Source organism: Chaetura pelagica, unplaced genomic scaffold (genome assembly GCF_000747805.2).
Source record: "Chaetura pelagica isolate M959 unplaced genomic scaffold, ChaPel_1.0 scaffold324, whole genome shotgun sequence".
NCBI classification, from domain to species: domain Eukaryota; kingdom Metazoa; phylum Chordata; class Aves; order Apodiformes; family Apodidae; genus Chaetura; species Chaetura pelagica.
The window spans coordinates 130397-144903 of record NW_009952887.1 but is presented as its reverse complement, the minus strand read 5'-3'; the positions used below and the strand labels follow the sequence as shown (position 1 = coordinate 144903).

Here is a 14507-nt window from a genome sequence, read left to right as displayed (position 1 = left end):
CTTAAGAGACCAAACTGTCCCATGGATAACAATGGCAACATGAAATCTGGAAAAAACACGGCCCTCACACTCACAATTATGTAATTCACTGATACAGCAGAAATCAGGTGGAATGTAGTCACACTGTAATGGCACAAAGAAAGCACTTTGGTACGAAAAACAATCTGTTAAATAAATCTAAACTAACTCAGAATTGCAGAATAGTACCACATGCCTGTGCCCCATAGACTGGGAAATGTTGTGTGTGTTGTGTTAGGCTATTCAACTGAAAATTCAACTGAAGGAGGATTGTGGATTAGGGTTGCATTGGTACAGCCAGGACTATGAGCTCCTCCAACACAATAAGGAACGCTGTACGTCAAAAGTGAGGCACTGATCAAAAAATGGAAATTACATGAATTCAAGAGAAACACTGGGAAGGATTTTGCCCTCAGAAAGTAGATGAGCAAAAGGAGATAAAAGTGTACAATTGCATCATTTTGCGCTCTTTGCTAATAGGCATAATCAAGAAGGTAAAGACAAAGTGACAGACCATATCTGTGAAGGACCAGGTATTTCCTTACACGAACATGAAATGTCCTTTGAGTCAGCCGACAAAACTGACTTAAAACGGTGTCTCCACACGGCGCTGAACCCCCTCTGTGTGTGTGTGGGGGGGGGAGCAGCTGCTGCAGGGGAGGAGCCGTGGCCGGAAGCAGGGGCAGGACTAGGTCCCGTCTGATTGGCTGAAAAGCCCAGAAATGCAAAACTGGCGCCGAAGAACCCCATGAGAGAGGCAGCGCGGCACGCCCCTCTCTCTCTCTCTCTCTCTCGCTCTCTCCTCGTGTGTGCGAGGCGGGCGTCTACACCGCTTGCCTGCCCGCCGCCGCTGCTGCCAAAAGTCCCAGCGCCGCTGCAACCGCCGCGTTTCCAGCGTCTGCACACCTACGGTCCCGGAGCCGCGCACCGACTGTCGCCGCTTTGTGGTGGGGGGGGCGACCTGCGCTTGGAGTGCCCGCAGCTTCTTTGCTATCCTACCTGCACTGCCGTGGTGAGACAATTCCGGCTACCCCAGCTTATAGGGGAAAATATAATCCAGCCATTCGGGCATACCCCTCCCCTCTGCTTCCCTCACGTGAATAAGATGTGTAACTAAGGTGTACCCATATATGTTTAATGTGTTGTAATCACTCCTTTTGAACCTCCTGCCCCAAATTGCTTTGTTTTCCCCACAATAAACCTTGCTGTTGTTAGAAATTTAGTAAGCACTGAGCGAGTTATTCACTCAAAAAAGTCGGGACATAAGTTCCTGTATCCTCTGTGTGAGGCGATACCCACGTGTGGATCTCTCAGCAAATCCTGATAAGTTAATACACTCCAATAAGGAGACATAATAGGTCACGGATCGTGACAATATCTAACTGCCATTTCCAGTACTGAAATCTATTACAATATTCCAGTGTCCATGACCTTCATGATTGGTTTTGGTTTTCTACTGCCATGGGTGTCACCGGTAAGCTTCAGCTTATCAGATGGCCTGTACACAGCTGCTTGCTTAAAAGGAAAGTTATAAAAACATGGGCAATTCCTTAACTCCCTGAGCATCAGGCTAGTGCTAGACAGTAGTAAAAAAAAGTAGTCTCCTCTAGTCATCAAAATGCAGAAGATATGGAGGAATAAGACAACTGACAGATATTCTCTCCACACAGAAATATTCCACTGGGGAAGAAAGTTTACATTTGTTTCTACCTCTACCATGAATTTTGATCATAAAATTTGACACAACTTAAAAATCTGCAAGGAAGCCTGAAAATGAGCCAACTGAGCAACCCTGCAATTTTTTATATGTTGTTCTAACGCTTTCACTTCCCACTCCTCCATCTTCTCTTAAATTTGTTATCCTTAGTTATGTTATTTATGAACTCTTAGCATGTGGTTAACTTTAGACAATCCTATCACAGTTGTTGACTACAGTACATGTAAAGTCAAATATGTATTTTCAGCATCAACGCATAATAGATGAAAACTTGCAAACAGTGTACACCAGGCTTTATTATGCTGTAAATTCTCCAGAACTATTTAGAAATAAAAACAGCAACAGTTAGCTGCCAAGAATTATGTTCTACGGAATTGCAAAATAGATTGCCATGTTTTTAAGGAACATCCAGCACACAAAAAATGTAAGAGCATGGGTAAACCCAGCAATCAGAAAGAAGAAAAAAAAAAAAAAAAGACTGTATTTGGTAGTAAGTTTGGGAAGATGACCATTTAAATCACCTCAGTAGTAGAAACTGAAGCAAAACTTTCAAGACATATTAATGCAGGTCAAATGAAGGTAACATCTGGTTGCTACTGAACTGTTTCTTTGAATTTTCTGTATATTCTTCTAGGCAGTCTACAGTAATGAGTAAAATAACTCCACAGCCACATCTAGACAAATGGATAAAAAGGCTTTGCAAAAGGTTCTCATCCGAGTACCACCAATTTTTACAAGAATTCTAAATATTGATGCTTAGCTTAATTCTTTTCCAAACACATCTCAAGAGATCAAATTTAAAGTAAAATGTGCTAATAATCCCACTAACAAATTAGCTTCTATTGTTCTCTTGTTATAGTCAGCACATTCAAAGCTTGTTTTCCTGGACAAGCTTCAAGTTTTTACTGGATACTTTCCAAGCAGCTCTGTGTCACAGTAATGTGACAGAGGCAGACCCTGAAAGTTCACAGCCATTATTCAAACAACCTGAAGACATTTCTAATGTTAACAACCTAATGGTTCAAAAAGATATTTTCTATTTATACGTGTGCACTACCCATACCTGCAGTACCACTGAGAGGGAATAAATAAAATAAAATTGATAAACTTGCTTCATTGTTTGTTCGCAATTTGTTAGATTAAGTGATTGATCGCTCAGAGTGAATCATTACTAAGTTAACATACAGATAAAACAGTAACCAAGATTAAAAAGAAACAGACAAAAAACAACCGCTTGAGAGTACACAGTAGCAGTGTCAGTGGTTTAGAGATCAGCAAGAAAATGAAGTCCTTTGGCACATGCAGTTATGAGTGTGCTTAGAACAATCCAATTTTTTATCTATCATGCTTGTTTGCACTCCTGACATGATGTGCACTGTTTGTACTTCCTTGTACATTTCTCTCTTTGCTGGCATATGCTTAACAAAACAAAAACAAACAAACAAAAAAGTTTTTTCTGATATTTACATACAACTCAGCAAAACAACATACAGAGACAGTCATGCATTAGTTCTTCCAGTGGAATGGTCCTGGAGCTATATGTATTGTATGATTGGTTTACCATAAAGAAACTGTAGTTCAGATGCAGGGTAAAGCAACCTGCTAGCCTTACTCTTTTAAGGGAGAGTGATCGTTTTGCAAATGACTGTGCTCAGTGTGAAAAAAAGGTATCAGAGATTGGTGGAAACTCTAAAAACTCATATACAACCAATCAACTGGAAAACACAAATGTCGTTTCTGTTCATAAAAAGGAATAAATGCACAGGTTAGCCAAAATCTAGGAAAAAAAGAATGAAAAATAATTAAAAAGGAGAATAGGAAGGAGACCAATAGTAATAACAACAACAACTTTCAATTCTTATTTTTTTTAAAAGCAACTGTCAAGCATCTTGCTCTGTGAGAATCAGCAATTCCTGCCTTTCAGGATGCTGATTGTACAGCAGGAAGGCAAGCTCCACTGAGAAAACTATGGGGGAAAGGAAAAAAAAATCAATAGCTGTCATTAATCAGATGAAGAACATTTAGTACTCCTACATAAATAACAAAGAAGGTATCAGAATCATATCTCTACAAATTGCCTCAAAGATCTTTTAAGTGATCTAGGAACCAAAAGTCATCTCCTGAATTATATTGTAGGATGAAAGGCAATATATGCAGAGCACATTTCCGTTCTTAATCACATATATAGGAACATCTGTTAGGATACATGTCCTCACTTCCCCCCTTATGACTGTTTTCATTTAGTGAAACAGTACAGACAGAGAACAAAAGTAACTAAAATATTAATAAAACATACTAGTAAAGAAAAAAAATTGTTATGAAAAAGGCCTGCATTTTAATAAAGCAAAACTAGTCCTCTGCAAAAGGCCAACTGCACCTTCCCCCAGAATCTCAGAGTTCAGTAGCTCCTCCAGCATGCAGGACTCCTCTCCATCTCCATTTTACACTGGGGGAGGAGAGAGGAATAACTGGGCTTCTTAGAATTATTTTCTATTATCATTTAATAAAGGGCAGAAATTCTTGCATACAGCATGCCACTTAAGCTCTCTTCTCCCTTCTTCTACCTCATCAACTGCTAGCTAAGGGAAACAATATCCACACCTCCTGCAAGAGAAGGCAAAGAGCATCAAATGTAAGTAAGCTCAAGGTCTTACCTCCAGAGCACCAGTGGTGTAAATGCCACAAGTGCCAAAGTTCCACTTCAAATCCTTTTCAGAAAGATTTAAGCAGAATAAAAAGTAACAATGGAAGCAACCGAGTGCCTTCTGTTACAGATGACAAAAAACAGCTCTGGATAGGTAAGTGCACACTGGTTGAAGTACCTTACTGACTGAGTGCTCCACTACTCATGTCCTACCCAGACAAATTGGGAAGAGATTTCTCTCCTGTGGACTGCCAGTAGGAAAATGATGTCCTTGTTGTGACTGTGTGAATCTTGATCCTTTTCTTTAGAAACAGAAAATGAGAGTGATGCCTATGCTTTTCCCAGTAAAGTCCTAAATAACCATCTTCTAGGATTCTCGTATGAAAAAGTTTCTGAATCCCTGGGCTACGTACACAACTGATAAGCGAAGAGAGTATCATCTGAGGTATATAACAAATCAAACAATAGAAGCTAGAAGAAAAGTTAAGTCATGCCACTGGTCACAGAGACCAAACTTGCTCAATCTATAAGCAATTCTACCACCTGAGGTTTAATTTGGCAACTATAATTAACTTCTGAGTTTCCTCACAAGGTACAGTCTAAGAGCCACATAGTCTTAGCATGAAATAGATGCACGTTACGCATCTCACATGCATATCTTTAATGCATCTTTTGAAGTCAGATCTCAGCATGTCAATTTTCTGGATAGCAATTACTGAGAACCGTAATTTCTTTCCAGTCCATTTTGCATCCTTAAAGACTGACATTTCTGGTGCAGCTCTGGTCCTGTGCAGACCACTGTGACGCCTGTTCTTCTCAGTACTGAGCAGCCTCTTCCCACACGTCAATGTGAGGTGTTAGGACATGTATCTCTCTCCAAGCAGATTACATTTAGAGATGTAGCGTTCTGTCTCTTTAATGTAGTGCCCTTAGTCAAATAACTGAAACTTACAGTGAGCTCTTTTGCTTTAGTGCAATTTCCCAGTTACAACAGCTTTGATAAAGGAAGGTCTTGACAAGAATCAAATCACATGGATTTAAGTCACGACTCTGAAACTGTGGAAGAACCATTTGTTCTCTTTGCCTCAGTCTCTTTCAAAGTTCGAACAGGGAAAGCAGTACTGTCTTGCTTCAGAAACATTACTGGAGTTAAGTTCATCAATGCTTGGTAATTAATCCATATGCTAAGGAAGTGTCTGTGAAAGCTCACCAAACAATAAGAAACTCTCACATAAATCAACCATTCTGAAATATCAGACAACTTAGGGATTTAAGACCTCTTAAATTCCTTCTTCATGAATGCCCTTAGCATTTGGAAATACTTTCCTTATGCAGTACTTTATTGTCCACCCCAGCTAAGTCCTGAAGCCCTCACTTTGGCCTATATTTAAGATTGGAAACATCAAAAGAACTAACCATACATCTGAAGAAAAGAATATACTTAAATGATCCACTTTATGGTGTCCTGGTCCTCATTCACAGCTGTAAGCAAAAGCCTACAAAGTGTGGCTGGAAAGAAGTCCACATGACAAATATACAACCCTCTTTATGGGTGATATCTGAACTCTGTGGTATGAAACCATGACACAACAGTACCTATCCTTAGCCTATTCTGTACTGTGAGGACATACATTTAAATGGACCGTATCTCCACCGAGTACATAAACACTGTTGATTTTGCAAGTAAGCGTTTTTGGAAAACCCCAGCATTCATGATACTTCAAACAGATCCTTTATATACCTCTTCACATTTTCCAAAGCACCAGTATAAGGTCATCACTGAACACAATATATAGCACCAACGGTCTGATGGAGTATGGCAAATCTGTATTTGCTTGGATACAGCTCCCATACACACTGGTGTACAGACCACCTTGGTAAGTGTTTTCTCCCTTCTACTGTGTGTCAAGTGAAAGTGTACAAAAATAAGTCATTAAAAAAATACACTACATGTTCTTGCTGTAGAACATGAAGAAAATTCTCTGTAGGAATCTGCATATCTATACTGATTAATCCTAACAAAAAAAATAAATGCACTGGTCACATAGCTTTGGTGTCACGGTTTGGAAAACCTTGAGAAACATGGAGGCAAAGTCAACACTCCTGCCTGATCAGATACAGTATATGAGCTGTAACACTTGTGTCATATGCACTTACTTAAGCATAACGAGCAGGGCCTCTGGCATCAGCATATGGCCAGTGAGACATGGTAATCGGTTTGCACTTGCACTACAACGTTACTGACTGCTCATATAGTGACAGACCAATACAAATACAGTAGTTACCACAGCTACTGAAAATAGAGGAGGAAAACAGTGGCAGCCCATTCCAAGTGTAGCAACAGTAATTATAACTCATCCTCAGAGGGGTTTTTCCAATAAATATGGAACCTAAAGTTATTTACATTCTAATTAATTCTCTCAAAAAACACCCTAGAAATATCCTGTCCTCATTTTCAGCTTCTTTAAATCAGGATAATGCTGCATCTGGAAGAGAATTATTTAAATTAGGCCTCACCTGCAAGGCTTTCTCTGAGACTGGTTCCTGCGAGTAAGGGAAGCAGAAAAAAATCCCCACAAAACACCTATTCCCCCCAAAAAAACCAAGATGTCTTTAATATAGCCAGACTTCAGATGAATAATTCAAAACCAAAACTGCTTACTCACAAGCCTTCTCTACCTACAACTACTTCTACAATTTGATTTCAGGCACCAGGCAGTGTAAAAAAAATTGCAGGACAATAACATCACACATCCTCCATATACAAAACAAGAGTAATTAAACATGGAGGAATTAATTTCAACATTTCTGTGCGGCACACAAATAAACACAACTCAAAGCATGTACCATCCAGTCAACCTCTTCTGCATCCTTCCCACTGTAGCAACTTGTGTACAACATTGAGAAGGTGGCCAACTTCCAAATTGTTTTACAGCATTTCATCTTCAACCGCTGCTTAATATGCCTCTGAACGAGCAATACAGATGGGCTGGAGAGACAAGTGACTCTTCCTCACAGCACATGCACACATAAGAAGCAAAAACAACCAATCCTCTACAAGCAGCAGGAGATGCTCCTGTACATGAAGCATCTAAACAAAAAAGTGCCTTGTCATCTGGCAGCAGGAGCCCCCAAGCACTGTCATCATGGCAGCAAGAGCACACACTGATGCCAAGCTTTTATTGCAACTTGTCTTGCAATGTATCTGCATCATAATGCTGTCAAAGGTTCCCATGACTGAAACAACATTCTGCTATTTTTCAAAAAGGTGTTGTTCTCCATTGCTGCTAGAAGGGACTCCTCACTTGGAAGCAACCAAAAATTATACACCTTTTGAGATGGGTCAAGCAAGTGCCTCAGTCCCCAACACAAGGTAGAAATCGTGGTAAGCCATGTCTTAAGGAAGGGACTTTATAACTTGATGATTACATGTGACAATACAGAAGAGTCCTTTCTTCCAGTAACAGCTATTTGCTTATTTTTAAATGTAATAGAAGTGACATAATAAAACAAAATGCTTAAAAATTAAAGCAAAGCCATTTTTCTTTCACTCAGATGTATAGAATGGTAAAGGAAAAATAATTTAAATCACTTCCTTAGTAATACAAGTAATATTTAAATAGATTTAATAGTGCTGCTCCAAACCAATGAATTATTAGTATAAAACCTATTAAAATGTAATTTATTTTTTTTCCTGAGCTGAGGGGAGAGAGATTTAAATCCACTGAATTTTAATATTTCAGCTTGAGCTGCAGGAGGTAGAGAAAGTCCAAATGAACTATTCCATCAGCACCATTCAAGCATGAACATTTTAATCAGTTTTACTTCCTTGGAGTTCTCCAACACAGTTTACGCTGTCATTCTGAAAGCACTTAACACAGAGGGTGTGAAAAACCACCAAGGCTTGTTATTGCCTTCACAATTGATGGCAAATAATTTTGCAGACTTCCTATCATTAAAATGTCACTGTTAAAAATTGAGGTTCAGCACTTCTTGTGCTAAACTACATTTTCTTTGAACACCATCACATACCTGTTCTTAAGTTTTTGGTACGTTTATCTCTCTCTGTGTCATAAACAGGCACACAAGTAGTAGCCTCCATTTCTGCCTTATTACCCAACTGCAGCTGAAAACTGACTTATTTTTAACAGAGAGGGGGGAAAAGACTATAAAGAATTTCTTACAAAGTTACAAGTACATTCACTAGCTGCCTTATTAAAATGTAACCACATTCACTCAGTATGTTCAGATTATATAGTAGAATGGATAAAGAACAACAGCAACAAGCAAAAACATTGCAAGAGAGTTAGATGACTCAATTTAATAATACAGGAAATGAAAACATAATTTGTAATTAGATCATATTACTGATTTAAGGCTACAATTTGTGTGTTGTTGCAAAAGTGTGATTTTGCGGATTCTAATTTAAAAACCCGATAGCTATGACACATGACAAGATTAACTGGATACATCACACTGCCCACCCCAATATACCCAACCTGGAAAGGAGTTCTGGATATGCACTACAAATTGCTCTGATCAAGAATGCTATACCATACTGTCCACAGAAAACAACAGATGCGGAGTCTGGATGCTTGCAGATTTACAGTCCTCCTGCAGCATGTGTATGATACCTAGTTTTAGGTTAGTTTTCTCACTGCATCTCTCTAGAAGAGAAAATAGGTTATATTTAACTTGTTCCAGCCCGTCAACAGTTTTAAACTGAACATGACCTGTGAAGAAGTCATTATAAGTGTGTTCACTCCATTAAACACAACTAGTTTATTGTCAGGAGAGCTGCCGTCTCCCCGGGTTCCAGGCTCACTTCAGTATTTTGCATTTAAACTGCACGGATCAGTGATTTGGTTCATTTACCAATGAAGATAGAATATACAGTGCTTCATCAGATTCCATTAAATCAAAACACATTGATATAAAAATACAGACACGTGAAACACAAAGAGAGACATGATCTGTGCACATTCGATTCTTTTCTTGTGCCGTCCTCCATTCCCTAGTTTTCCTCCGTTTAAAGCAAAGGGATTTAGTATGAGAGAGGTTAACTGAACAGGGCCCCCCCCGCAAAGCACAGAGAAACTTAAGCTACAGTTGTATTTGAAAAACTCAGATACTGCTTCCGCCTCTGTAAACTCAACAAGTAACTAAAACATAGGTTTTTAAAACTTGTGAAGAGCAAATGAATTTCAGAAACTTTTAAAACATTGTAAGGTTAAAAGAACACAAACTCCGTCAGATTTCTCAAACAGCAAAATAGTATTAGAAAATAAAATTAGAAGTATAGAAAAGTCATGATTTCTCACTACCTTCTTTATTAGTACTCACTTCACAAAGTATAGCAAGTCTTTTTAGTTTCATGCTTCGATTTCAGAGTTCAAATCTAAGTGCAGACATAACATCACTGTGGGTATTCATGAAACTGGAACTTAAGCTTTTTTGATAACTTGCTATCCTATTTATTCCTTTTTAAAGCATTGATCTCTGAAAGACTGGATTAGAAGATTTCTCTTTAAATCTGACGAACACAAAGTTTTCATTCCATATTGCCCTGTTTCTCTAAAAATAAAGGGCATTTAGTTTTTCCCATACAGCATTTCCTAAGTCATCATAAAACAGCAGAGTGAGAAAAGGCAGTAGAGCAAGGTAAAAATCAGTCTTGTGAGGTTAAGTGAGAGCTGTCCCATTTTAATGTACAAACCCAAAATTCAGATGAAAATTTGAGGCAACAGAATTTCAATTGACTTAAAGAGAGAAATTCAGACAGCAACAAACAAAACAGAAAATTTACTTTTGTCTGATGAGGGAAGACCAACAGAGGTTACTGCTAGGCTTCCAGACAAGTGTCTAGCCTATACAGATTATGTGTCGTTTTGTGGTTCTTGAAACCAGAATAAACTTAAATAACAAGTGCAATAGTCAGTACCTATAACATCACATGTTAAACATCAATCAAGTTATTCCTTAACTGAAAGCAAATTGCTTTTTGCAGTCTACCTAACACATACAAAGGTGAATGGCAAAAATGTACAAGAGGAAACGGTGAAGTATTCATACACGTGTGCACATACATGCACACACAAAACACTACGTGCACATACACACAAACACTATGTATGCACATGCAGCACAAGCATATAAATACTTCTTTAACAAAGAAGCCAACCTTTAGCTACTTATTTATGCAAAGAAAGTTAATAGAAGGGAATAATTTTGGATAGGTAATGAAAATTAATTGGGAAATTACTCATCTCCCATTCTCCCCACTGGAGCGTAAAAGTTGTACAACAAATGTTTTTCATGATTCTACAAGACTCATTCTGATTCACCCCCTTCTTTCTAATGGGCACGTCAGAGGAAATAAAGGTTACTTTTTTCCACTTTTATCTTCTAATTGACTAGCAGTGTTTTCTTGTGGTCAGAGGGATACAAAATAGAGTTAGAAACAAGCAAGAATCACAGTGCTGCACTACACCACCGTCAGCAATGATCAGAGTCCTGATTTCCTTGTTAAAAGACAGAGGCATAATTGAAGCAATATCTTCACTTCAGATTGATTACTTGGCGACCCTTATCCACATCTTCACTCAGCAATTTGAATTTTAATGAAAGTAAATGGAATAATTAGCATTTCAAAGTGTGTTTGATACACTGAATTAAAAAAAGGAAAATACTTTTATGCATAATCTATACACAAAAGAAAAAGCGTTTGGGAGGGTGCAGATGATGGGAAGTACAGTTGTAGTGTCTTCATTAGAATAACTTAAACAATTGCTTGCACCAGCTGCATAATTATACATGTGAATAATGTGCTATTAAGCTATGACTTCTCACCTTTATTTTAGGTAGTGTGAACAGCCACAGCTTTCATTGTTATGCCTTTCCTCTCCAGCTGTAAAATGTAAACACTACAATCTCGCAGGACTGCTATACTGGGCTAATACTGCTGGCAGTAAAGCTTTTACACAAGGGGCTCCACACTCCCGTATTTTAAGATGACTGGGAGCGGGACACCTATGAGCCTACTGGTGACGAGTGGATTTGCCATCCATCTTGGTTGCTTCAGTTTGTTGGTTTTTTTTCTAAATGGAACAGCTACTTTTTAATGTAAAAATACAAAGTGCAGCGAATATTCACAGCCTTGAGCCATCAAACAGAAAAAGATGTGGGCAGCAGGGATGGGAAAAACCTCCTAAAGCAGTTTGTTATAGGAAGGCTACTGGTTACAGTGGCTGCAGAAGCAGACTGGCAGGTGGCATGTGAAAAAAACCCAATGTTACTTAAAAGGACAATAAAAAAACCAGACAGTCATCCAGCTTCAGCAAATGGATACAACCCAGACAGTAATTACCCTGTTAGTCTCCTCAGTACAGTGGAAACAAAAGTTTTCACATAGTAACCAGCTTTTATGAAGATCAAGCTACTGAACTTCACTGCCCACAACTTTTGCCCAGTGGATGGAAATGAGTTCATACAAGAGAGAAAGAAAATAAAAAGCTATTTACAAACACTATTAAGAGCAAAAACGGAAAGACCACATACCCCAATGATTGCGTTCAGTTCTGCCATGGTCACTTGCTTGGCACGCTCCACAGCCTGCACCACTTGTTGCTGGTGCTATAAATGAAGATGAGAAACAGAATTATTTGTTTTCTAAATTCTTAAGCAGGGGTTCTTCCTTTTATCTTTTTTCTTTGGTTTTCAAACACATGTAGAGTTTGAAATAACTCTTCTCTAACAGACAGTCACATTCTGCTTTGACCTGTGAGAGAATCAGGTAATGGGAGGATTTTTTTATGCCATTACTTGCCAGGAATTACACATTCACTCCCCAAAGAGCTATTTCACAACCTGGCTAAATGGGAAACTGTCTTCCTTTTGTTCATCAGCACAGTGTGCTCTTGAATTCACATGCCAATGTAAAATGCAAGCCACTTTCCTTACAAAAACAGAAAAAATTCTTTTTTCTTTTTTTTTTTTATTTTTAAAAAGCATACTTAAAAAGAAAGGTATTTATTTTCAACAAGCGCATGGCACACACATCACTGAAGGATATACAGATTCTCCTAGGTACATTTCAAAGCAGCTCAACTGCAAGAAAGAAATTTAAAATGCTATTCACAATTCTGTCAAACATGTGAAAGAGAACTAATTATTTAAATCCCCAACTTGTAAATTTCAGTAGCTTTAAGAAGTCCATCAAAAACACATGGTCTAATTAACAACAGAGTTAACAAGCTTCAGTGGTTATATTATCTCAGTTTGACTGATACTGTATTCCTGCAGTAAATTCAGAATTGCTGTATACTGAAAACTGATTGATATTTATTTGAAAACATCAACAACAAACAAAAGAAGGTCCTCATCTTGCAACCAGATCCATGCCTGTTTGGAGCCCTGCCGGTGGCCAATTCATCTGCACAGGCAGCCTTGCAGGATCAGTATTTCACACAACAAATTGGTGCAAAGTGGGGGGTTAGGGAGAATTCCAAGTAGGTTGTGTGATCGGCTCTGGAAGTGAGTCATCCTTGATCTACAGCCACACATTAAACATGAGGAATGAGCTCTTGCCTATCTGAAGAGGTGCTGAAGCCACAATGATGAAACATCAGCTCTGTATAGAAACCAACATCTAGATATTCTTTGTCTCAAAGCCTAAGGAAAGTGCTCAAAAGGTCTCTCTGAAGCCTCCAGTTTGCTGGCCCCTATGGCTTTATACCTGGGCAGAGTGAAGCCAGGGTACAGATCATACAGCAACTCCTCCCATGAGTCCCTACTAAGGGCAGAAAATAAGGTGGGGACCTAAATCCTCAAGACTTCCTCCAACACAAGAGTAGGTAAAGAGCATCAGAAAGACTCCTCAGTCAGCAACCTGAGCCCCACTAGGAAAGAGGGCTGTAAGGAATGGCTTTGCTACCTCGGGGGCTTGGCACTCTCAGATTTGCTGCTTCTATCTCAGTACAACACAAAAATAAAAATGGCATTTTCACTTATAAACTCTCTCCCATAAAAGCCCTCAGGGGAGGAAAAGAAAGCCTCAAAATCCACCTGTAACTGTAAGAAATGCTGACCTCAACGACAAAAAATGTATAAATGCAAATAATGAAGGAGATAATTTAGAAACACTCATGGAAGGAAGAAAATGGTTTTAAGCAAAGAAGAATTAAATGAAGGAAATGCCAGAAGAGCAAATAACATATTACTGCAAACAGAAACACAGCAATCTCTTTTAGTTTTGTAAAGCTACAGTGCTAATGTAAGCCAGATCTGTCACTTTTAAACAGACAATGTAAAGAACAAAAAGCGGGCTGATCATGAGCAAATGTGTTTCTGGCATTCAGAGAAAAAATATTTAAATGCAGTGGTGTATCAACATCACAGATAAACCAGTAAAAAGAAAGTAACGACACTCAGGCCTCAAGTTCCTGACAATGTGTTACCATCATCACATTTTGATGAGAGGTACAGCTTTCCTCAACTATATAGCTGAAAATGCCTGGTAACATATGGCAACAGGGTTATCATAAAAATTACACCACTCTTTCTGGTGGAGGTCTGCCATGCCAAAAATGGGTCAAAACATTTGATCAAGCCATTAAAAAAAATATTTTTTTTTAAATCCCCAAAATAAGTTTAAAAAATATTTTAAATTATTTTTAAAACCCCACAATATTCACTGAGAAGTTTACAGTCATCTTTACTTTCCTACTATTTCCTAGGCAATGCTTTTTGCATTGAGGTAAAGAAATGGATCTAGCTCTTGATGTGTATGTACATAAGAACGTTTAATTCCAACACCTGTTTAGTTAAATCCTGTTCGCAGGGCCATGGACAGGAGAAGAAGAAACTTCTGAGGAACATACAGAAAGACAGCCTGAAAACTTCACACATTTTAGGAATCACTCCAATTTTCATTCTGGTTTTGGAAAAAAAAGTCAACTCCACAAGAGTTTGAGTGTTTTTCTTTACAACAAATACACAAAGAATGGCCCTGAGGAGTATTCGGGAACAACATTTCATGCCTAGGTAAGGGGAAGGAAAGGCAGAGGTGCAGAGTACCAAAATCTCACTTTCAGATTTCTGCTGGAAAGCACTATCAGGCAAAAATTCCCT

The 14507-nt window shown here is 38.6% G+C and overlaps 1 protein-coding gene across 1 annotated transcript in view; it reads right to left on the bottom strand.

Annotated features, from left to right (window-relative positions):
• Positions 1–14507, bottom strand: part of TLE4 (transducin-like enhancer of split 4) — a 190608-nt gene that overhangs the window by 46030 nt on the left and 130071 nt on the right. The window contains exon 9 of the mRNA XM_009995459.1: positions 11937–12011. Within this exon, the coding sequence (XP_009993761.1) occupies positions 11937–12011 (75 nt within the window). The remainder of the gene's footprint in view (positions 1–11936; positions 12012–14507) is intronic.